Here is a 25,087-nt window from a genome sequence, read left to right as displayed (position 1 = left end):
TAACGTTTTATTTATTTTTGAGACAGGGAGAGACAGAGCATGAACAGAGGAGGGTCAGAGAGAGGGAGACACAATCTGAAACAGGCTCCAGGCTCTGAGCTGTCAGCACAGAGCCCGACCCGGGGCTCAAACTCAACGGAACGCGAGATCATGACCTGAGCTGAAGTCGGCCGCTTAACCGACTGAGCCACCCAGGCGCTCCAGTTTATTCTCAGTTTTTAAGAGTCTCTTATGGTTTGCCTCCTTCCCTCTCTGTAACTTTTTTTCCCCCCTTCCCCTCCGCCATGGTCTTCTGTTAAGTTTCTCAGGATCCACATAAGAGTGAAAACATGGTATCTGTCTTTCCCTGTAGGACTTATTTCACTTAGCATAACACTCTCCAGTTCCATCCACGTTGCTACAAAAGGCCACATTTCATTCTTTCTCATTGCCAAGTAGTATTCCATTGTGTATATAAACCACAACTTCTTTATCCATTCATCAGTTGATGGACATTTAGGCTCTTCCCATAATTTGGCTATTGTTGAAAGTGCTGCTATAAACATTGGGGTACAAGTGCCCCTCTGCATCAGCACTCCTGTATCCCTTGGGTAAATTCCTAGCAGTGCTATTGCTGGGTCATAGGGTAGATCTATTTTTAATTTTTTGAGGAATCTCCACACTTTTCCAGAGTGGCTGCACCAGTTTGCATTCCCACCAACAGTGCAAGAGGGTTCCTGTTTCATAAAATACCTAGGAGTAAACCTAACCAAAGATGTAAAAGATCTGTATGCTGAAAACTATAGAAAGCTTATGAAGGAAATTAAAGAAGATACAAAGAAATGGAAAAACATTCCGTGTTCATGGATTGGAAGAATAAATATTGTTAAGATGTTAATACTACCCAAAGCAATCTACACATTCAATGCAATCCCAATCAAAATTGCACCAGCATTCTCGAAGCTAGAACAAGCAATCCTAAAATTTGTAAGGAATCACAAAAGACCCCAAATAGCCAAAGTAATATTGAAGAAGAAAACCAAAGTGGGAGGCATCCCATACTTTAGTCTTTACTACAAAGCTGTAATCATCAAGACAGAATGGTATTGGCACAAAAACAGACACGTCAACCAAGGGAATAGAATAGAGACTCCAGAATTGGACCCACAAATGTATGGCCAACTAATCTTTGACAGAGCAAGAAAGAATATCCAATGGAAAAAAGACAGTCTCTTTAACAAATGGTGCTGGGAGAACTGGACAGCAACATGCAGAAGAATGAAACTAGACCACTTTCTTACACCATTCACAAAAATAAACTCAAAATGGATGAAGGTCCTGAATGTGAGACAGGAAACCATCAAAACCCTAGAGGAGAAAGCAGGAAAAAACCTCTCTAACCTCAGCCGCAGCAATTTCTTAATTGACACATCTCCAAAGGCAAGGGAATTAAAAGCAAAAATGAACTATTGGGACCTCATCAAGATAAAAATCTTCTGCACTGCAAAGAAAACAATCAAGAAAACTAAAAGGCAGCCGACAGAATGGGAAAAGATATTTGCAAATGACATACTGGACGAAGGGCTAGTATCCAAAATCTATAAAGAACTCATCAAACTCCACACCTGAAAAACAATCCAGTGAAGAAATAGGCTGAAGACATGAATAGACACTTCTCTAAAGAAGGCATCCAGATGGCCAACAGGTACATGAAAAGATGCTCAACGTCACTCCTCATCAGGGAAATACAAATCAAAACCACACTGAGATACCACCTCACGCCAGTCCGAGTGGCTAAAATGAACAAATCAGGAGACTATAGATGCTGGAGAGGATGTGGAGAAACTATTTGTTTTTCAGAGTGATCTTATGGGGCACCTGGCTGGCTTAGTCTAGTAGAGCATTGCAACTCCTGATGTCAGGGTCATGAGTTTGAGTCCCACATTGGATGTGGGGATTACCTAACAAATAAATAAATAAAGTGATCTAAAAAATCATTTACAGTGACATCTAGTGTTTGCAATGGTATGTTCATATTCCTAGGAATGAAGGATTAATGTTGAATTTCCTTGCCTCCTTTATTTTTTTATTGGTTCTATCCATTTACTTTTATAAGCATCAAAAAAAAAAAAAAAACCCCACAAAAAACTAGCTTTAACTGAGATAATTGAAAGCAAACATATCCTACCTAAGCAAAATAAAACAAAATAAGTTTAAAATAAAAGTAAATGAATGGGGTGCCTGAGTGGCTCAGTCAGTAAGCGTCCAACTTCAGCTCAGGTCATGATCTTGCAGTTCGTGAGTTCGAGCCCTACATCGGGCTCTGTGCTGACAGCTCACAGTCTGGAGCCTGCTTCAGATTCTGTGTCTCCCTCTCTCTCTGCTCCTCCCCCACTCACACTCTGTCTCTCTCTCAAAAATAAACATTAAAATTTTTTTTTAAAAATAAAATGAATGACTAATGAGAGACTTTGTAGGAACTTATAGGTCACTTCTCTGGAGAATGACTTTTGAGGAGTAAAACCTTGCCTTGTATTTGGGTATATACAGTATTTTTTTTATATGTCTGTTGTACACTTCTGTCCCATCCATAAATACTATAAGGCATTTAAAATAAGGATTGGGGGGGGGGCGGTGCCTGGGTGGCTCAGTCTGTTAAGCGTCCGACTTCAGCTCAGGTCATGAACTTGCAGTTTGTGAGTTCAAGCTCCACGTCGGACCCTGTGCTGACAGCTCAGAGCCTGGAGCCTGCTTCGGATTCTATGTCTCCCTCTCTCTTTGCCCCTCCCCTGCTCATGCTCTGTCTCTCTCACTCTCAAAAATGAATAAATGTTAAAAAAAAAATTAAAATATGGACTAAGTCTCACAGAAATATAATTCTTATAAATACATTTATTAATTAATTCTTGTCAGGGAATTTACTTACTTGGTAGAATATATAGGTGCACATTACAGAATTGGCTTTTGAGTAATTGCATTTATTTAAATAGTTCACTAATCTTTGTAATTTGTGTTAATTTGTTCAAGGTCTCTAGCAGAGTAGAAAAAGATTACAGTGATCTTTTTGATGGAGATGATGCAAATAATGCTGGTGATTTTCTAAATGACAATGCAGTGGAGACCCCTTCTTTTTCAAAAAGAATTATAAATGATGAGGAAGAAGATGACGACCTCATGCTGGCTTCAGGTCGTCCTAGACAGCGAAGTCACATTCTAGAAGATGATGAAAACTCAGTTGGTATGTATTGACTTTGTGGATGTGATGATTCATCCTGTCAATTGATATTTTACAATTTTTTTATTAAAACTATTATTTGAAGTCATTATTAAGTTTGTAGAATGTAGCTAACGTAGTGGGTAGAGGGAAGTATGTAGTATTAAGTACTTATGTTAAAGAAGATTTCAAATCAATTATCTAAGCTTCTGCTTTAGCAAATTAGAAACAGAAGAAGAGATTAAACTCCAAACTAGCAGAAGGAAGGAAATAAAAAACAATTCAATGATATTGACAACAAAAGCTGTAAAGAAAGTCAGTGAAACCAAAAGCTAGTTCTTTGAAAAGATCAGTAACATTTTTAAACCTTTATCGTGACTGATCAGAAAGAAAGAGAAGGCATAAATGACTAATACAAGTAATGAAAGGGGGCTGTCACCATAGATTGTATAGATATGTACTGTCCAGCTGTGGCTTTTGAACACTTGAGATGTGGCTAGTTCAAAATGACATGTGTTATAAGTATAGAATGCAACCAGACTTTGAAGACAGTATGAAAAAAAGAATGTAAAATATTTTAGTCGTTTTTTAACATTGAATACATGTCAAAATTATAATACTTTAATATAGTATAATATTAAAATTAAACCTTTTTTTACTATTTAAAATATGGTTACTAAAAATTTTTTAATTATATATATAACTCCTATTTCTGTGAGATAGCACTGCTATTAATAACAAAATAATAACAATAGTATGACCAACTTTGCGCCCATAAATACAACAACTTAGATAAAATGGACAAATTCTTTGAAAGACATAAGCTACCAAGCTAACTCAAGAAGAAATAGGGGCACCTGGTTGGCTCAGTCCGTTATGTGTCCAACTTTGGCTCAGGTCATGTATGATCACGAGATCAGCCCATTGGGCTCTCCGCTATCAGCACAGAGCCCCCTTCAGATCCTCTGTCCCCCCTCCCCTCTGCTTCTCTCCCGTTTGCGTGTTTGCTCTCTTTCTCAAAGATAAACATTAAAAAATTTTTTTAATAAAAAGTAATACGAATAATAGTGTCTGTTAAGGAAATTGATGTTACAGTAAAAAAGCCTTCAAATAAACTGCTAAAATAGCACATTTGAACATTGTCAAGTAAAATGCCAAATACATTTTATGGCGGTAAATTTTGCTACATTTAAATCATATAGGGTTTTATAGGACTGGAGTCCTTAAATATTTGGTCTCCAGAGTTTATTACATTCTTTTTTTTTTTTTTATTTTTAAATTTTTTTCTTTCAACGTTTATTTTATTTTTGGGACAGAGAGAGACAGAGCATGAACGGGGGAGGGGCAGAGAGAGAGGGAGACACAGAATCGGAAACAGGCTCCAGGCTCCGAGCCATCAGCCCAGAGCCCGACGCGGGGCTCGAACTCACGGACCGCGAGATCGTGACCTGGCTGAAGTCGGACGCTTAACCGACTGCGCCACCCAGGCGCCCCGAGTTTATTACATTCTTAAAAACTTTTGTGGACCCCAAAGAGAATTATTTATGGAATTTATATACTGTTATTTACCATGTTAGAAATTAAAACAAAATTTAAATATATTTATTTACTTTTTAAATTTTTATTTATTACGTATGTATGTATGTATGTAAACATAAGTAACATTTCAAATGAAAAACTTAATAAGAAAAGTGGCATTATTTTACTCTTTTGAAAATTTATTCCATGTCTGGAATAGAAGATAACTGAATTCTTTCATGCTTCAGAATTCATTCTACTGACATACGTGTTGTTTTGCTTAATTGCTTAAAGTATGTGAAGAATATTCAGGCTCAACACAAACATGTAATTTGAAAAGGAAGTATTTCAATAGCCTATTGAAATAATTGTGGATATCCTTTGCTACTGTACCAAAACTCAACAAGTGATCATTTCATAAAGATTATTTGCAGTGTGGAATCTGAAAACTCTCCAGTGAAATTTCCAACTATATTATATTAAGATCCATTGGTCTGACTTGAATGGATCTTTTAGTTTACCATGTTTGATTTTGAAATACATGCATTGGTAATTTAGAAAATACTGGTTCACTGAGATTTAAAGGCCTTTGTAATACTGATACATTATCTAGGATTGTATTTGTTAGTATCATCACCAATCTTGTCAGAAGTTTTTAAATATTAGGAAGCAGTCAAGCTCATGGTGGCAGGTAAAAGTTTTCTGATTCTTGCTTGAAAACTCAAATTTTATCATTGGCAACAGATTATGTCAGTTATTTTTCTTAAATGACCAGCCTACTTCGTTATTTTCAAGAAAATGTTGACCAAAATACCAAAGTCAGCATAATCATACTTTATCTGGCATTCTTTCAAGTAAAAATGGTGTTTCATGAGAAAATCAACAGTTCAGCTTACAACTCATTTGTACAAATGGTTTCTTTTTTTCTGAGGCAGACATCACACGTCTTCATGCACACTTCTCATTTTAGCACAGAGAACATTTTTTAAAAATCTGTGCAAAGATTAGGGTTTAACAGAATTGATATTTTTACTGCAATTGAGTGGTGGTTAACAGTGAGTCTACTGCTAATACAGATGGGTGCCGCTGCCTGGATTTATGTCACAGCACCAACAGTTTTACCCTCTACTGTTTTTGCACCATTGCTGTAAACATTAACACAGTGAAGGAGGCAGATAGCATGTTAGTATTATTAAGTATGAATGGAAAATGTTATTTGGATTTTATAATGCTTTTTTTTTTTAGGTCATTGGTATTTATGATTCTCTAATTATAATTCTTTGTTTTCTAGATGTTACAATGTTAAAAACTGGTTCTAATCTTCTCAAGGAGGAGGAGGAAGATGATCAGGCAGACAGCATTCATAATCTACCACTTGTAACATCCCAAAGGCCATTTTATGATGGGCCGATGCCAACTCCCCGGCAAAAGCCATTCCAGTCAGGTTCTACACCCGTGCATCTCACTCATAGATTCATGGTAAGCTTTGGATCTACACTTAACTTCAAAATAGTTTTATGTTATATATTATATTATATTATATTATATTATATTATATTATATTATATTATATTATATATTCTTTTAAGAATTTTTTCTCAATATAGTTAATTCTGTTTGGTAAAAAATATTTTTAAAAACCTTGATTAACTGGCCTACAGCACTTTGGTACAGAATTTTGTGGTTTATTTTTTTATGGTTAATTCAGTTTTAATCTTATTTCAACCTTATTATGTTAAATAAAATTCTGCTTTGCAGAGTGACAAAATGAACATAAAGTTAATGTGACTATATCTTGCAGTACCTCTTGGTTATACTTCCAAACTTTATTTCTCATATTAATTTTTATATAATAGTTTATACTGATTCCAAAACACTAGTGAGAAGATGTTTTTTAGAAGACAACTCTTAGTATGATATATTAGAAAGTGATAAGTGCTATGGAAAAAAAAACTCTCTGCCTTTTTTCCCCATCCACCCCACTGGAATGTAAACTCCGAAGGATAAGAGATGTTTCTGTTTTGTTTATTGATAGCACTTAGAACAAGGTATGGGGCGCCTGGGTGGGTCAGTCGGTTAAGCATCCAACTTTGGCTCAGGTCACATCTCACGGTTCTATTTGTGGGTTCGAGCCCCACGTTGGGCTCTATGCTGACAATGTGGAAGCCTGCTTGGGATTCTTTCTCTTTTCCTCTCTCTCTCTGCCCCTCTCCAACTCACACTTTCTCTCTCTCTCAAAAATAAATAAACTTAAAAAAAGAGCAAGGTATGGCACAGTAGGCATTAAGAATATATTTCTAGGGGTGCCTGGGTGGCTCAGTTGGTTAAGCGTCCGCCTTCAGCTCAAGTCACGATCTCACAGTCTGTGAGTTTGAGCCCTGTGTTGGGCTCTGTGCTGACAGGTCAGAGCCTGGAGCCTGCTTCAGATTCTGTGTCTCCCTCTCTCTCTGCCCCTCCCCTGCTCATGCTCTGTCTCTCTCTGTCTCAAAAATTAAAAAAAATAAAAAATAAGATTAAAAAAATATATATTTCTAAAATGGATAAGTGAATATATTAGCTTTTTATTTTAAGCTTGAGAGTTAAAAAGTTTAATATTTTTATTTGTTGGTTATTTGAGGTTTTCCACCTCATGAGGACTTTGCCTGGTATCCACCTGGCATAAATTTGTAGGTAAATATTAAATTGATGTTTTATTTTAATAAGACTTTTTGTTGCTGTCAGTAATCATCATCAAGTAATAGGTCTTAATTTTTTATTGTCAATTGTTTTATGTATAGTTATTTGTGGTAGAGGAAAGGAAACACTAGGGCCTAGTGTGAACCTGTAGTGTACATAGATGGAAGATAAGTTTTCTAAATGGTATCAATTTATGTTGCTTTAAAATGTATATATTTATTCTTATAATTTAAGCCAGTTAGTTGGAACAGGAAAATATGCTGTCATTTATGTCTGTATTTATAAGTAAATACAGTTTTGAAATATTTCTTTTGGGGAATTTAATGGTTTGGTTGTACAAAATTGTATTTTTTTATGGCAGTAGTATAATTTTTAAAATATTAAATGGAATACTCCATTTGCTAATAAATAAGTATGTGCCTTCTTCTCATGAAAAGAGTAGATAATAATTGTAGTCCTGATGTCACTACTCTTACTTGAAACTATTTAAAGGTAGATGAGCTGTGGTTGTTCCCATAACTTAAATTTCGATACAGACTGAATTATGGTATTTGTTAAATTGTAGTTTAGTCTACTGATCCTAGGACCTTTTAATTTTTCTCAAGCTTGTATTTAACCTTAATGCTTGTAGGTGTGGAACTCTATTGGAATTATTCGCTGCTATAATGATGAACAAGACAATGCCATAGATGTGGAGTTCCATGATACCTCCATACACCATGCAACACATTTATCAAACACTTTGAATTACACAATAGCAGATCTTTCTCATGAAGCTATTTTGTTGGCATGTGAAAGCTCGGATGAACTAGCAAGGTAAATTCAAGATTATTAGGAAGAATTCGTCACTGCTGAGTTGTTAGATATAGAAGTGTTTCATACATAAGACTTCAGAACATGTCTGTTTTTGCCTAATTGTCCCCTCACTTACATTCTCTAACTACAAATGAAGATATGACAGTTTGTAATTGCAAGAGAAATGGGGCTATTTTTTATATTGTTACTGTGTTTCATTAGTATTACAAGAATAATACATATGAATTATAAACAAACATTCTTAAGCAGTACAGAATTTTTAGGAAGAAAAAGTCCCCCCAGAATTCTGTCAGACATAACCACTGTTAACAGTTTGATGTGTATCCTTCTAGATTTCTTTTTGTATAAATCCCTGTCCTTTTTAAATTTACTTTATTAGTATAATTTATGTACGATAAAATGCACCCATTTTAGGTGTACAATTTGATGAGTTTAACGAATGTGTATATATTCAGATAACCACTGTCCCAATCAAAAAAAGTTTTTCTTTTAAGATTTTATTTTTAAGGAATTCCCTATACCCAGTGTAGTGCTTGAACCCACAACCCAAGACCAAGTGTCATATGCTATATCAACTGAGACAGCCAGGCGTCCCTCAAAATTATTTTTTATCACCCAAAATATTCTTGTATCCCTAGACAGTTAATCCAGTACTTTCCTTGGACAAGTTTTTTGTCACCTGGGTTTTCTGTTTGTTGGTTTTGGGTTTTTTTGTCACTATAATTAGATTAGAAACTTCGCTATTTTGGGTTTTTTATTTATTTATTTTTTTTTTTTTTTACATTTATTCATTTCTGAGAGACAGAGACAGAGCACAAGCAGGGGAGGGGCAGAGAGAGAGGGAGACACAGAATCCAAAGCAGGCTCCAGGCTCTGAGCTGTCAGCACAGAGCCCGACGCGGGGCTCCAGCTCACCAGCTGTGAGATCATGACCTGAGCCGAAGTCAGACGCCTAATGGACTGAGCCACCCAGGCACCCCTTGAAACTTCTTTAAAAAAAAGAAGGGGGGAGAATGATATTTGGAAAAATGACAAAAAAAATATGGTGGAAAAGCAGTAGAGGCTGAATCCTTTTTTTTTTTTTAAAGAAGAAAAAACATTTTTACTTAACTTTCTGTTATTTCAGCCAGATTACCCTCTCCTGATCTCTCTTCTTCAGCAGATTGTAGTGTTTATACACTTGATCATAGATTTTTACCGACTCTGAGGTGATTTGAAATTAAAATCTTTCTGATTGGATACATTAGCTTCTTGCTGCTCAAAGTGTAGTTCACAAATTAGGGGCATGGGTCACCTGGAAGCTTATTGAAAACAGAATTTCAGGGGCGCCTGGGTGGCGCAGTCGGTTAAGCGTCCGACTTCAGCCAGGTCACGATCTCACGGTCCGTGAGTTCGAGCCCCGCGTCGGGCTCTGGGCTGATGGCTCAGAGCCTGGAGCCTGCTTCCGATTCTGTGTCTCCCTCTCTCTCTGCCCCTCCCCCGTTCATGCTCTGTCTCTCTCTGTCCCAAAAATAAATAAATGTTGAAAAAAAAAAAAAATTTAAAAAAAAAAAAAAGAAAACAGAATTTCAGACCCCACCCCAGACTTTCTAAATCAGAATCTGCATTTTAATGAGATCCATGGGTGATTGAGTATGCATTAGAGTCTAACAAATACATTTTAATTGGTTTCCTAATTTATACATTGTAAAATCCACTCTATACTTCATTATTGAATTAAATCAGTTTACTAATAGAAACCACTGTTGACTCCATGTCTCTGACTCAGAATCTTACATAAATAGAACATTTATTTCCATGTACAGTTTTTTTCCAGATATCTTTTTCTTTGTTTTCCTGGGTATATTATTTCACAGCTGAATACAATGTTACTTTTCATTTTAAAATTGAATTTAAAATTACTCTTCAGTAAATCAATACTGCCTCTGGTTCTAAATACTGTAATATCTGCATTCCCAAGTTTAACCTTAATAACTTTCGTGTGTGTGTGTGTGTGTGTGTGTGTGTGTGTGTGTGTATAAATATAAATAAATGTAAATAAGAAAGACTGGAAACATCAGATTGTTAGCAGTGGTTGGTGATCTAGCTGGTGGGATTATATGTGATTGTATTTCCTTTCTTCCTTTGTTTTCCTGTATTAAATTTTTTTTACAGTGAAAGAACTAACATTTTGATGTTTCTTCCCTTTTTAAAAATTTAGTTGTGATTTGTCTGTGTATTTGCAACCTAGGATCGATCATACTCTGCCGATTTTAGTCTGCCTGTTTTCATTTAACATTATGTTGTGAGCATTTTCCTGTATTTTTAAGTATTCTTCAGTAACATGACTGTTAATGGTTTTAATACATTCCATTTTAAGGATATTTCATAAATATTTCAAAGCTATTTTTGTACCATTTATGTTTAAAAGAAAAATTATTTGGTTTTTGTCACTGGGTATCATGATTAGCTTCATATATATAACACATCAAATAGGAATGTTTGATTGTTTCTGTCTTATTTTAATTTATAGCAAGCTTCACTGCCTGCACTTTAGTTCTTGGGACTCAAGCAAAGAGTGGATAGTAGACATGCCTCAGAATGAAGATATTGAAGCCATATGTCTTGGTCTGGGATGGGCAGCTGCTGCCACTAGTGCCTTGCTCCTTCGATTGTTCACTATTGGAGGTGTTCAAAAAGAGGTCTTCAGTCTTCCTGGGCCTGTAGTATCAATGGCAGGACATGGAGAACAGCTTTTCATTGTTTATCATAGAGGTAGATTTTTTTTTTAGTCTTTTATGATCTTGCCATGACTTGAAGTAAAATGAAAATTACTTGAGCTTTCTTTGTCTTTCTCATACTTTGTTTTGGATTATATACATCCTTTTGCATTCATTTTAGCATTTGAATCTGTGTAATCTATGAATGTACAGAATTTTGTTGTATTCACTAGTAGGAATGAAAATATTTTATTTATAGAAAAACTATATTCTAGAAAGAATTCCAAGGTAGAACTTGGCTAGTTACTTCCATGTCTATATCTCATAAGAATTTTCAGCATTTAAATACCTCAAAAAAAAATAAAGTAACTTCCAGTGTGCAAGACCAAGACAGTTTTAATATGACTAAAAAGTTGCTGCTTCCTTTTCCTCACCTTATACTGTGTCCTTAGTCCCCACCACTGTTTGAAGACTGATTTTTTCAAGGTTATTGATATGGGGCAGCTGGTTGGTTCAGTAGGTAGAGCATGGGACCTTGGTCTCAGGGCCATGAGTTGAAGCCCCATGTTGGGTCCAGAGCTTACTTAAAAAAAAAAAAAAAAAAAGATTACCAATAATCTTTTTATGCTTATTTTTTGGTAATTCCATCAGAAACGCTTTCTTTTCTTAAAAATTGTAATTCCAGTATAGTTAAAATAGTGTTTTATTAGTTTTGGGTGTACAATATAGTAATTCAGTAATTCCATACATCACCCAGTACTCATCATGAGAAATGTACTTCTTAATCCCCATCACCTATTTTACCCATTCCCCACCCAACACTTTATTTTCTTGGATTCTGTGACATCACTCCTGATGTTTTTCTTACTGATAACTCCTTCAGCTCTTCCACTAGCTGCTCCTCCTATGCCATCCCCTTAGCTGGAGTGCTCCAGGACTCTGTCACAATCCCTCTTCTCTAGTACCTCTCTAGATGAGGAGCTTTCAGTCTTTTGACTGCTTAGCCCTAGTAAGAAATATGCTCTATTTTGCTAATCTATACATATCAGTAAATGTAACTACAGAAGTCTCATGGACAATATGTACTCTCTGATTTCAGTTTTCTTTAAATGCTATTTGCAACTTTAAACTGATTTCATGACTCGTGGCTCAAAAATGCAGTTTGAGAAACTACCCTGGGTTATGTCCTCAAGGCCTATGTCTTTAAATACATCTGTATGTCCATGACTTATAAATTAATATCACCAGCCCTGTCCTCTCCTTGTGTCTACAGACTTACATATCCAGTGGCTACTTGAAATCTCTTGGTAGAGTTTTGATATGCATTTCAAACTTGGTCACAATAAAACCTTTGGGTTTTTTTTCCCTTCCACCTTGCCTTTCACTTAGTTTTCTCCATCTGAGTAAATACCATACTATTAATCCAGCCACTCAAGGCAGAAATGTAAGAGTTATCATGGAGTTTTCCCTTTCCCTTACTCCCCATGTCAACCCCATCATGTCAGTTCTATGAAATAACACATTCCAAACCCTCTGTTTTCATCTCCTCCACTGAAACCCCAGTTCAACCCAGATGTCTTCTCTTGGACTATTGTAGTTGTCCCGTAACTAGCTTGTCAGGTTCAATCCTTGCCTTCCACAATCCATTCTCCACCTGGCAACCTAAGTGATTTTTTAAAAACATAAAGTCAGAACACATCCTTCTCAAGTTTTTGTGACTTTCCATTGCTTTAGAATAAAAATCAAGCTTTTCATCACAGCCAGCAGGGTCCTACATGATCTGACCTTTGCTTGCCTCTTGAACCTCATCTGTTGCCACTTTTTCTTGTTACTCATTCTAGCAATACTAGCTTCTTTGTATTCTTCAAATTTACCAAGCTTGTCCCTATCTTAGGACCTTTTCATTAGCTGTTCCTTCTGTTTACTATAGCGCTCCTCCCCCTGACCTTTGGATGGCTGGCTTCAGCATGCATTTTTTTAAATGCTTATTTATTCTTAAGAGAGAGACAGACAGAGCACGAGGAGGGGCAGAGAGAGAGAGAGAGAGACACCGAATCTGAAGCAGGCTCCGGGCTCTGAGCTGTCAGCACAGAACCCAATGCAGGGTTCAGACTCAAACCATGAGAACATGACCTGAGCTGGACGCTTAACCGACTGAACCACCCAGGCACCCCTCCAACTTGCAATTTATGTCTCAGCTAAATTTCACTTTCTCAAAGAGGCCACCTTTGTCTAATCTAAGGTAACCATTCAGTGTAACGCTCTGTATCATATTATTATTTTAACTCTTTGGAGACACTTAGCATTTTTTTCTTTTTAAAAATTAGTCTTCTCTTACCTGAATATGAATTTCATGAGAACAGTGTGACTTCATTTTCTTTACCATTGTAGCCCCAATACCCGGCATATATAAGCTCTTGTAAATATTTGAGTGAATGAATTACCTCTTAATATCACTTTATATAAGTAGTCCATGTAATATAGTATTCTAATACCTGAATGATATGTCAGTCAGGTGGGTTATCCATAAAAAGTAGTGCTAGTTAATCTAAGAATTTATCACAAAATCATTTCAAGTCACAGAAATTACTTTAGACTGCATTATAGCTAAATAACCTTTGATACCTGATTTATATTTATATTTTCTCACTAGGTACAGGATTTGATGGTGATCAGTGCCTTGGAGTTCAACTGCTAGAGCTGGGGAAAAAGAAAAAGCAAATTTTACATGGTGATCCTCTTCCTCTTACGAGGAAATCCTACATAGTGTGGGTTGGATTTTCAGCTGAAGGCAAGATAAACCCATTTGTTTATATTAAAAACATTTTTCCAGGAGAAATTGTTCCATTGTTTTACTCCTAATTAACTTTTAAAGATAAATGTCTATATTATATGTTTAAATTTCTTAATTATGTTGGCAGTGGGAAACTGGAATTGTTAGGCAAGGTAGCCATTATTTTATGTATAAGATCTGTTCTTCATGTGAATTCTGGTTAGAAAACTTACAAAGAGAGAAATATATTTCTCTAAAAGTTTGTTATGAGTACCAAGGAGGAGATACAAATCAGTGGTGAAGTTGTGGCTTTTCCTGAAGATTCTACACAGAAAATTGGAAATTTCTATAGCTGCACTATCCTCTACAGTAACCCAGTCACATGTGGCTAATCTAAACTGAGATGTGCTATAAGTATAAAATACTCTCAGAATTTTGAAGACTTAGTTTAAAAAAAGAAAGTAAAAAATTTCAATAATTCTTTTACATTGATTACATGTTAAAATGATAATATTTTGGATATATTGGGTTTAATAAAATATGTTCTTAAAATTCACTTTTTCCATTTCCTCATGTAGCACTAAGAAATTAAAAATTACATTTATAGATTCATTTATTAGTGGCTTATAACTGATGATGATTTGAAATACCTTATTTAGCCCTGTCTCCTAGCTAAAATATTATTTCTATTGGAGATTCTTGCCCTTCACTTATATTATTGGAAACTCCAGTTTGTCTTTTACATTTCTGAACAGAGAGGGAGGGAGGCAAACGATGAGACTCTTGGACACAGAGAACAAACTGAGGGTTGAGGGAGGGGTAGGGGAGAGGGGAAGATAGGTGATGGACATTGAGGAGGGCAGTTGTTGGGATGAGCACTGGGTGTTGTATGTTAAGTGATGAATCATGGGAATCTACTCCCAAAACCAAGAGCACACTGTACACACTACACTGTATGCCAGCAAATTTGACAGTAAATTATATTAAAAATCAACCATTTCTGGATGTGTTTTCTAGTGGGATATTATTGGTCATTTATGTTCTAATCATGTGACCATTTGTAACTTCCATTTATATGTCTTTATTTTTTTCCGCCAATTACTAATCAGATCTAGACTTAAGGATAACTGCTGCTTGCAGAGTGAGAGGTGTGTGAAGTCACAGATACAAGGGATAATTAGGGAATAATGCTATGCACTTCCTGAGATGGGGGCAGAATAAGTGGGAAACAGAATAGCTTACCTAGGAGTTGGGGAACACAATGACAAGGCCAAGAAAGAGCAAGAGGAAGAAGAGTACTAAAGGCAAATTTCTCTACATCATCATGGTACATTAGGTTCTGGTTGTTTTTCTAGTCTTTCATAACCAGCAAAACTTCAGATTCAGAATTTAACGTTTTTATTGAAATTGGCTTTTAAAAATATTGCTATATTCCAGCAGGTGGCATAGTTCTCACTGAAACTATCAGCTTATTCTCTTGAGTAAATTTTAGTCCTATCACAGGCAGGTTTTTTTCTTCTATTGAGTTAGAGCTTATTCTGTGCGGCTAATTAAGTTTTGTGGGAAATAATCTTGAATTATTCGCCTTGTTTTGTTTTTTGCTTTTGAACTGAAAGTTGAATCATTGGTATGTATTTTTGAAATAGGATTTATTTAACAAACATGTAGCTGTGTCTCCAAGTGATTTCTTTTTCTTTTGGTGTATAGGTACCCCCTGTTATGTGGATTCAGAAGGCACTGTTCGAATGCTTAACAGAGGGCTTGGTAATACATGGACTCCTGTATGTAACACAAGAGAACACTGTAAAGGAAAATCTGATCACTACTGGGTGGTTGGTATCCATGAAAACCCCCAGCAACTGAGGTGGGCTATTACAAAATGCTTAGTTGATTCTTTTTTAAAAAGTACTTTGAAATTTTTTGTTTTGTACTCTTTAAAGGTATTTAATTTTTTTTTTTTTTTCTCTTTCACCTTAGTTCATTTATTTGCTTTCCATATTCACTAAATTCGAAATTGGTTTATATTCATTTTGAAGTTTGCAACTGATTGCTGGACTTAAACTAAATAGAAATTAAGCATATTAGTGTGACTGTAGTATTATTTCAGCCAGATGGGGAAGACAGTTCTGGTTAAATGTGGCATTTCATCTTTTACTGCAGCCTTTTATTTTATTTTTTAATTTTTTTTTTTTTTTTTGTTAATGTTTATTTGAGACAGCACACACAGCGAGGGAGGGGTGAAGAAAGGGGTGACAGAGAATCAGAAGCAGGCTTTGCACTATCCAGCACGAAGCCAGATATGGGTCTGGAATTCACAAAAACTGTGACATCATAACTTGAGCTGAAGTTGGATGCTCAACCAGCTGAGCCACCCAGGTGCCCCTCTGCCTTTAACTTTAAACTGTGATTTAGAATTGAATAATTTAGTGGCTTTTTGAGATTTTTTTATAAGGCTCAATTTTTGTCACCAGGCAGAGGGCTAGTAGAAATGTAGTAGTTGACTCGTAGTGTAAAACTCTCAATCCGTGTCGTCCCTATTCAGTATTGTATTAGGTACTTTTCTCTCTTTTGAAACCTGATGTCTTTTTGGTCTCAACAACTGGCAGTGACATTGAGTAGGTACTTGGTGAACAAAGAGATCTCTGCTTTCATGGAGCTTATAGACTGATTGGGGAGACAGATAACAGAAACAAGTAAATGTTAATTACTCCTTGAGATAAATACCATAAATTAATCTGAGCAGACCCATGGTGGAGAATAACAGAAGGACACATTCTAGGTAGCATCATCACATAAGACTCTTAATAGAGGTAGTATTTAAAATGAGACTCGAGGCCAGGAAGTCTGTTTGGAAAGAGTGAAGTGACAAATGATCATTGCAGAATAGACAGCATGTATAAAGGACCACAGATCGGAAAGAACTAGGTATGTTTAAAGAATTAAAGAATGTAAATGTGAATAGCATACAAGAAGCAAGGATTGGTGAGAGGCATGATCTCAGAAAGTTAGACCAGGCTGCATTATAGACCATACAGAGAAGTTAATATTTTATTTGAAGTTGTGTCATGAAGCTATTCAAGGGTTTTATCTGGGGAATGATGTAATCTGATTTATACTATAAAAAGAAACTATATGTGGCAAATGGATTGGCAGAGGTAAGATTGAAAGTAGGGAGACAAGTTTTCACCCAGGGGATTTATCCTGCTTTCTGTGGGGATGTTTGGAGATGTGAGAAATGTGGGGTATTATTTATAGCTGTCACAATGATTTGGGGTTACCCTGGCATTTAGAGAACTGGGGCCAGCACTGTCAAACATCTTGCAGTGTGCAGAATGGTCCTGCTCAACTACAGATTGTCATTCCCAAATGCTATCAGTGCCTTCACTGAGAAACACTAAGGAGGATTTTGCAGTCATCTAAGTGAGCTATAAGTACGGCTGGAACTAGTGTGGGGGCAGCAGAAATTATGGGAACCAGATTTGAGATAGAAACAGTAGGACTGGGGCGCCTGGATGGCTCAGTCAGTTAAGTGTCTGACTCTTGATTTTGGCTCAGGTGATGATCTTATGGTTTGTGAGTTCAGGCCCCGAGTAGGGCTCCATGCTGACAGTGCAGAACCCGCTTGGGATTCTCTCTCTCTCTCTCTCTCTCTCTCTCTCTCTCTCTCTCTCTCTCCCCCCCCCCCCCCCTTCCCTGCTTGCACACACTCTCTCTCTCTCTCAAAACAAGTAAGTAAACTTGAAAAAGAAACAGGATTTTCTGGTAGGTTGGGGGTTGGTAGTGATGGAGAAGACTCAATAATGACACCCATGTTTCCAATTAAAGCAACTAGACGGATAGTCATACCATTTATAGAAATAAGAGAGATAAAAACAATTTCTTTCTTGGCTGTATTAAGTTTGAATTGCCTGCAAAATGTCCAAATGGAGATATCAAGAAGATACATGATTCTAAGATATAAATTTGGGAATCACCAGAATATAGAAGGTATTTAAAGTCATAGTAATAAGTGAGATCACATAGAAGAAAGAGTAACAAAAAAAGGTCACAGAATCCAACACTTAGAAATTTCAGCATTTAGAGGGGCATCTGGGTGGCTCAATTGGTTAAGCATCCAACTCTTGATTTCGGCTCAGTTCATGATCTCATGGTTGTGAGATCAAGCTCCATATCTCACCCCTGAGCATGGAGCCTGCTTGGGATTCTCTCTCTCCCTCTCTCTCTACCCCTCCCTCACTTATGCACGAGTTTTCTATCAAAATAAATAAACATTAAAAAAAAAAATTCCGACATTTAGAGGTCAGATATTGGAACACGTAGCTTTTGAATGAGGAAGAGGACTATTAGCTAAGCAAGTAAGAGAAAAATCACTTGAGGGTCATATCATAGAAGCTGTAATTGGAGACTTCCAAGAAAGGAAGTAATCAGGGAAATAAAAATGGCTCTTGAATATATAAAAAGATGATATCAAAATAAGATAAATACAAATCAAAACTAAAATTCTCTTCTTATCAAATGAGGAAAATCTGAAAATTTGATAACACTCTTGGTGAGGCTATGGGGGAATAATCACGTTTGTAATTGCTGATGGGAGTATAAATTGGTTACAATCCCTATGGAAGGCAATTTGTCAAGAACTACCAGAATTAGAAATGCATATGCTCTTTGATCCAATAATTCTGCCTTAGGATTTGTCCTACAGACATACTGGTACTTGTTATTTAAAGTGTGATCCATGGACCAGCAGCATCAGCATCACCAGAGAGCTTAGTTATTAGAAATGCTGAATCTCAGGCATCACTTTCAGACCTACTGAATCAGAACCTGCATTTTAACAAGATCTTCAGGTGATTCGTGTGTACATTAAAGTTTAGGAAGTACTGCTGCTAGCACATGTGGGAATGATGATACATGTGAAAGATTTTCTACATTGTAAGATTGTTGATACTGAGAAAAGATTGGAACCCTAAATTTCCATTACTAGAAGAATAGGGAAATAACATTATATACAATTATACATTAGAATACTATATAGGGGCGCCTGGGTGGCTCAGTTGGTTAAGTGTCCAACTTTGGCTCAAGTCATGATCTCAGGCTTCGTGAGTCTGAGCCCTGCATTGGACTTTGTGCTGACAGCTCAGAGCCTGGAGCCTGCTTCAAATTCTCTGTTGCCCTCTTTTTTCTGCCCCTCTCCTGCTCATGCTCGCTCTCTCTCTTTCAAAAATAAATAAACATTTAAAAAAATTAATACTATGTAGATTTTTTTAAACAGTGAAGCAAATCATTTATGTGATAAGAGTTATGTATCAGAGTATATAAAGAACTCTTGTAACTCAAAAGACAACTCAATTAAAAAATAGGCAAAGTGTTTGAATAGACGCTTCTCAAAAGAAAATACACATATGGCTAATAAGCATATAAAACCATATTTAGCATCGTAAGTTATTATGGAAATGCAAATCAAAACCACAAAGATTCCACTTTATACCCACTAGAATGATTATCACCCAAAAGTTGGAAAGTTCTGTTGAGCATGTGGAGAAATTGGAACCCTAAACATTGCTAGGTGGGATATAAACTGGTACAGTTTGGCAGTTCCTCAAACGGTTAAATACAGAGTTACCATATGACCTAGTTGTTCAACTCCTAGGGATATAATTAAAAGAATTAAAAACATGTCATTTGAATCAGTACAAAACACCTGCCTTTAATTATGAATATGAGTAATTACTAATCTGTAGAAATACCACTCCTACCTCTGTTCTAGCAAATTTTTTAGCAAAAATTGTCTTTATTGTTTCCACTGAAGATTTTTTTTTTCCATGATCACTACTGGTTAACGTATAACTGAGAGGTTACTAATTTTGTGTGGTACTAATTTGCTCTCTATAAACATCTTTTTTTTCTTTTTAAAAGCTCTTAAGAGTTATTTGGCACGCTTAAAGACAAAATTTTTTTTTTGTTTTGTTCATTTAACAAGCATTTGTTATAGTACTGACTATATGTGCTATATTACACAAAGGTAAATAAGGTCAGTAGCCAGGAAGTGTTGGCTAGTAAAATCATTATCAGCTCCTGAGTAAACGGTCAAAACAAGTTGTGAACAAAGTCTCCTCCATGCAACCGAGAACACAAAGCAAAACTCATTGCTGAGGGGAAGCTTAGTCTGGATATTGGCCCAAGCGTCTCCAGTTTGATATATTTTCAACTCTTTCTTTAACACAAGAACAAGTTTTATGGTTTATTTGAAAAAGAATTAAAGTAATTTTGTCTTAGTAAACTGTAGTTTATTTTTTCACATCTTCTCCAGCTGGTTTAGCCACATAGTTTCCAGGAAGCTCATTCATTGTAGGCAAAAACCACCAAATTAGCAGTCAAATGAGTTTGTTTTTCCTCTTCATCCATGAAAGGGACACTTAATGGATAACAGGTCTTTTTACTTCAAGTCTAAAAGGATAAGAAATGTGAATTAGTACTCTGCTTTGATATAAATGTGGCTTTAAAAAACTATTAATAAAATCCTAGGTTTTTATAGTGATAATTGCTTACTATGACTAAATCAGTAAAGTATTTGAGCTATAAAATGTTTTTACACAAGAGAGTATGTCTTTTTACAGAAAAAATAATGTTAAGGCATTAAGATTACTCCCAATGTTCTTTCTGGTTTTGTTAATATATGTATATGTGTATGTAATTGGACTTGTCCTTTTCTGAATGCACATGCCCTTTTTCATCTTGCATGACTAATAAACCACTGGCTTTTGTGAATGACAGAATTGCCACAAGAGATTTTTCAAACTGTAGGTATTCACACTGCCACCTCATATTGTGTGGTGAAAACCACTGATTTATATGAGCTCATAAAAGGGGAGGAAGAAGAAGAAATGAGATTGTATGTTCAAAATATTGGGGGGGGGGGCACCTGGGTGGCTCAGTCGGGTGAGCATACGACTTTGGCTCAGGTCATGATCTCACAGTTCACAAGTTTAATCGGGCTCTGTGCTGACTGAGCCTAGAGCTTGCTTCAAATTCTGTGTCTCCCTGTCTCTCTGTTCCTCCCCAGCTCATGCTCTGTCTCTCTATTTCTCAAAAATAAATAAAAACTTAAAAAAAATAAAAAACAAAATAAACAAAAATACTGGAACTCTAAAAACGTTTGTATTTTTATTGTATGGTCACAAAAACAAAAAGGTGTGTTCAAATCTCACTAGGAAGGGGACCTGGGTAGTTTGAAAAAGATTCCTGTGTACTGCCATTATTTAATTTTTAACTACTCTAGTGGGCATTTGATAATACGAGAAGATACTTTTGAAAAAAAAATTTAAACCTACATAATATTTCCCTTTAAGAAAGGCATGACTTTAAGCCATGACCAAAAGGCTGTACTATAAATCAAGTGGGTGGTTATTAGTAAGCACTGGACATTGTACTGTATTTTAAAGTGACTATAAAAATTAGAAAGTTTGCCTAAGGTACTTACAGTGTGTAGGTATGGTTTTCCAGTGGTTTCCTTAAAATAACTTGGAATACATAAGTTAAAAGTATTCTATGTGCATATATCATTCTGTGATTAATGAATGCTTTTTAATTAATAAATTCCATTAGTATTAATGCTGAGGGGCATCTTTAAATACTTTACATGTCCTAGTCAGAAAAGGTTTAGACAGTGTTCTTGCCCACTAAGCTATTTATTACCATGTAAGGCAACCTTTGATTTAGCAGAGCAGGTATATATTATAACCTTTTAAATGATACTGGACTTTCTGCTTCACACCAATATCTAGTAATAGACACTCATCTGTATTGGACATTTCACCATCTTTTTCTCTTGTTTGACACTTTTTACCAGCAGTAAAAAGACTGACAAAAGTGAATATGCTTCATCAGTATCTTATCTTGGGTGATCTGTTTTATAATGTGAATCCCATGACAGCTATTTATGGCACAGCTTCTGTATTTTAAAAGTGGGCAGTTTGCTAAGGAAAAGCTGATGAGAACCTATTTCACTTTCTTTTTTTTTAAGGTTCATTCACTTATTTTGAGAGAGAGAGAGTGAGGCAGGGGCAGAGAGAGAAGGAGAGAATCCCAAGCAGGCTTCACACTGTCAGTGCAAAGCCCAGTGTGGGGCTCAAACTCACAAACTGCAAGATCATGACCTGAGCCAGAATCAAGAGTTGGATGCTTAACCCACTGAATCACCCCGGTGCCCCAGGCCTGTTTCACTTTAAGTGGTAGTTTAATAAAGCTGGTATAAAGAGGGATTTTTGAAATGCATAGGGAGGGATTAATTTTTATACCTAATCAGGCCTGAAGTACTTTACTTTTTAAGTTTTTTTATTTTGAGAAAGAGAGAACAAGTGTGGGGGGAGAAGGAGAGAATGCCAGCTTCGTGCTGTCAGCGCGGAGCTGGATGCGGGGCTCGAGCTCCCAAACTGCGAGATGATGACCTGAGCCAAAACCAGTGGTTGGACACTTAACCAACTGAGCCACCCAGGTACCCCTAAGTACTTAAAAAAAAAAAAAAAAGAGTAGTTTATTGTTTATTATTAAGCTAGCTATTGGAATAATATTCCAAGTTACTGACTTTTGGAAATTTTATATTTTAGCAGTTTTTATGATGTTGGAGGAAATTTTTGTGGTGAGACTTTTTCTTTACTGACAGGTGCATTCCTTGTAAAGGTTCTCGGTTTCCTCCCACCCTTCCACGCCCTGCTGTAGCTATATTATCCTTTAAGCTTCCTTATTGTCAGACTGCAACAGAGAAAGGACAAATGGAGGTATGTGGAAATCTTGCCTTGACACTCTGAATTTGATAATACATTGCTTATGATGTAGACATTTAAAAATTACCCTGATGACCATTGTTGACTACTCATTACTTTATAATTAAATAATTAGTTGTAGCAGGGAGGGAGGACTGCTTATTACCACCAGGGTAACTGATTGCCATCACTACTTCCAGGGATTTTGTCTATGAGATAAATGAGTATGATCATCAGGGCCTCACTAGGGCAAGGCATTCACTGTCAGAGTTGGGCTGAGTGCCTGAGAGAGTGGGCCTCCATAAATTTTGTGTCTTAGGCACCAGGCTTGCCCCACTATGGTCCTAGCCTTGTGCCATCAAGTCATTTGAAACCTTGCAATTAGTTTCTCTAACCAAGAAGCAAATCGGTCTCTTAAAAAATAGTTTAACAAGTTCTCTGAGCATTAACTATGATAGCTAAGAAACTGTTTAAAATACTATATTCCCCTTTTTTTTAAGGATAGAAGATAAAGTCAAACTTTGGTATCACATTAAAATTTGAATTATAAAATAAACTATAGAAAGAATATTTCAAAAAATATTTTATTCAGAAACTGTTATCTTAAGATAAATATTTAACAATTGCCTGGCATTAAGCTGATAGTTTTCTCTAAGCAGTTTTTTCCCTTTTGTAGGAACAATTTTGGCGTTCCGTTATATTTCACAATCACCTTGATTATTTAGCTAAAAATGGTTATGAATATGAAGAAAGTAGTAAAAATCAAGCAATAAAAGAACAACAGGAACTTTTAATGAAAATGCTTGCGGTGAGTAAAATAAATATACTGGAAAAATTAAAGTTACACTTTTCTATAGATTGTATTTCCTAAAAGTATGTGAGTTAGCACCAAGTTCCACAACCTCAAAATCTTTTTTTTTAATTAAAAAAAATTTGAAATTAGATATAATTAACAGTGTTATATTAGTTTCAGGTTATAGTACAATGATTCAACAGTTCTCTACTCAGTTCTGTTTCCCAGTTGATATTGCAGTTAAAATATTTAAAACATTACCTTGTTACTAAGATCATAAGCAGATAAGTGTGCTTTTAATCCCCTTCACCTATTTCACCCTTCTCCCTTCTCACAGCCCCTCTGGTAACCATCAGTTTGTTCTCTACAGTTAAGAGTCTGTACGTTTGTTTGTTTGTTTTAATGTTTATTTTTAAGAGAGAACACATGCATGTGAATGGGGGTGGGAAGAGGCAGAGAAAGAGGGAGAGAGAGAATCCCAAGCAGGCTCTGCATTGTCAGCAGTGAGCCTGATGTGGAGGTCTAACTCAAAAACTGTGAGATCATGACCTGAGCAAAAGTCAGGTGCTTAACCGACTGTGAACCACCCACATGCCCCAAAAGTGTGTTTGTCTCTTTTTCCTGTTTGTTTCTTTTTTTTTTTTTTTAATGTTTATTTATTTTTGAGAGAGAGCAAGCAGGGGAAGGGCCGAGAGAGAGGGAGATAGAGGATCTGAAGCAGGTTGTGTGCTGACAGCAGAGAGCCCAACACAGGGCTCGAACTCACCAACTGCGAGATCATGACCTGAGCTGAAGTCGGATGCTTAACCAACTGAGCCACCCATGCACCCCTGTTTGTTTTGTTTCTTAAATTCTACATATGAGTGAAATCATATGGTATTTATCTTTCTCTGACTGGCTTATTTCACTTAGCGTTATACTCTCTAGATCCATCCATGTTATTGCAAATGATAAGATTTCATTCTTTATTATGGCTGAGTAATACTCCATTGTGTATATATATTCCACATGTTCATCCATTCATCTATGGATGGACACTTGGGTTACTTCCATAATTTGGCTATTAGAAATAATGCAGTAGTAAACATAAGGGTGCATATGTCTTTTAGAACTAGTGCTTTTGGGGGGCAACTGGGTGGCTCACTCAGTTAAGCATATGGCTTCTGATTTCGGCTCAGGTCATGATCTCATGATTCATGGGATCGAGCCCCGCATTGGGTTCTGTGCTGACAGTGCAGAGCCTGGTGGGGATTCTCTCTCTCTATCTGCCCCGCCCATCCTCAAAATTAAAAAAAAGAAAATTTCTATAGAATTATTGCTTTTTTATTCTTTGGGTAAATACCCAATAGTGGAATTACTGGATTATATGGCAATTCTGTTTTTAATTTTTTGAGGAACCTTCATACTATTTTCCACAGTGGCTGCACCAGTTTGCATTCCCACCAACAGGGCACAACCTCCAGTTCTTAAGTTGCATCCAGTAGTGTTTTTCTTCCTTGAAAGTTCTGTTTCCAAGTTGATATTGCAGTTAACATATTTGAAACATTACCTATAACTAAGATCATAGGCAGAAATAAACTGTTCTGGTGCTATCTCCCTTTTTGCTTTTGGTCACTTGTCTATGTTTTCACAGGCACTCCAGGTATTCTGATGTTTAATAAAATTTGTGAACTGGCTATAGCTCCTACAACAAAATAAAGTTTGAGTGTGGGCTTTTAGACCTCCAGGGCTGAGTAATCTTAAGAACTTTGTTTGATAAGGATTATAGATATGCTTGCCTTTTGTCATCTCTTAAGCAATCGTGTGATGAAAGTTTGTCTATAGCCAGTAACCAGGTTTCATGCCCTGGATATTTTA

The 25,087-nt window shown here is 36.2% G+C and overlaps 1 protein-coding gene and 1 long non-coding RNA gene across 3 annotated transcripts in view; one reads left to right on the top strand and one right to left on the bottom strand.

Moving 5' to 3' along the window:
* WDHD1 (WD repeat and HMG-box DNA binding protein 1) overlaps positions 1-25,087 on the top strand; it is a 67,865-nt gene that overhangs the window by 25,517 nt on the left and 17,261 nt on the right. For both annotated transcript variants that reach the window (XM_030319154.2, XM_030319155.1), the window contains exons 11-18: positions 3,007-3,217; positions 6,003-6,190; positions 8,019-8,203; positions 10,716-10,957; positions 13,556-13,693; positions 15,383-15,539; positions 22,338-22,452; positions 23,114-23,245. In XM_030319154.2, the coding sequence (XP_030175014.1) occupies positions 3,007-3,217; positions 6,003-6,190; positions 8,019-8,203; positions 10,716-10,957; positions 13,556-13,693; positions 15,383-15,539; positions 22,338-22,452; positions 23,114-23,245 (1,368 nt within the window). The remainder of the gene's footprint in view (positions 1-3,006; positions 3,218-6,002; positions 6,191-8,018; positions 8,204-10,715; positions 10,958-13,555; positions 13,694-15,382; positions 15,540-22,337; positions 22,453-23,113; positions 23,246-25,087) is intronic.
* The window catches only part of LOC115516482, a 60,435-nt gene continuing 55,416 nt past the window's right edge, over positions 20,069-25,087 (bottom strand). The window contains exon 2 of the long non-coding RNA XR_003969560.1: positions 20,069-20,122. This is a non-coding gene — a long non-coding RNA (uncharacterized LOC115516482). The remainder of the gene's footprint in view (positions 20,123-25,087) is intronic.

This window comes from Lynx canadensis, chromosome B3 (genome assembly GCF_007474595.2).
Source record: "Lynx canadensis isolate LIC74 chromosome B3, mLynCan4.pri.v2, whole genome shotgun sequence".
NCBI lineage: Eukaryota > Metazoa > Chordata > Mammalia > Carnivora > Felidae > Lynx > Lynx canadensis.
The sequence above is the reverse complement of the archived record's forward strand: the minus strand, read 5'-3'. Positions and strand labels throughout refer to the sequence as shown.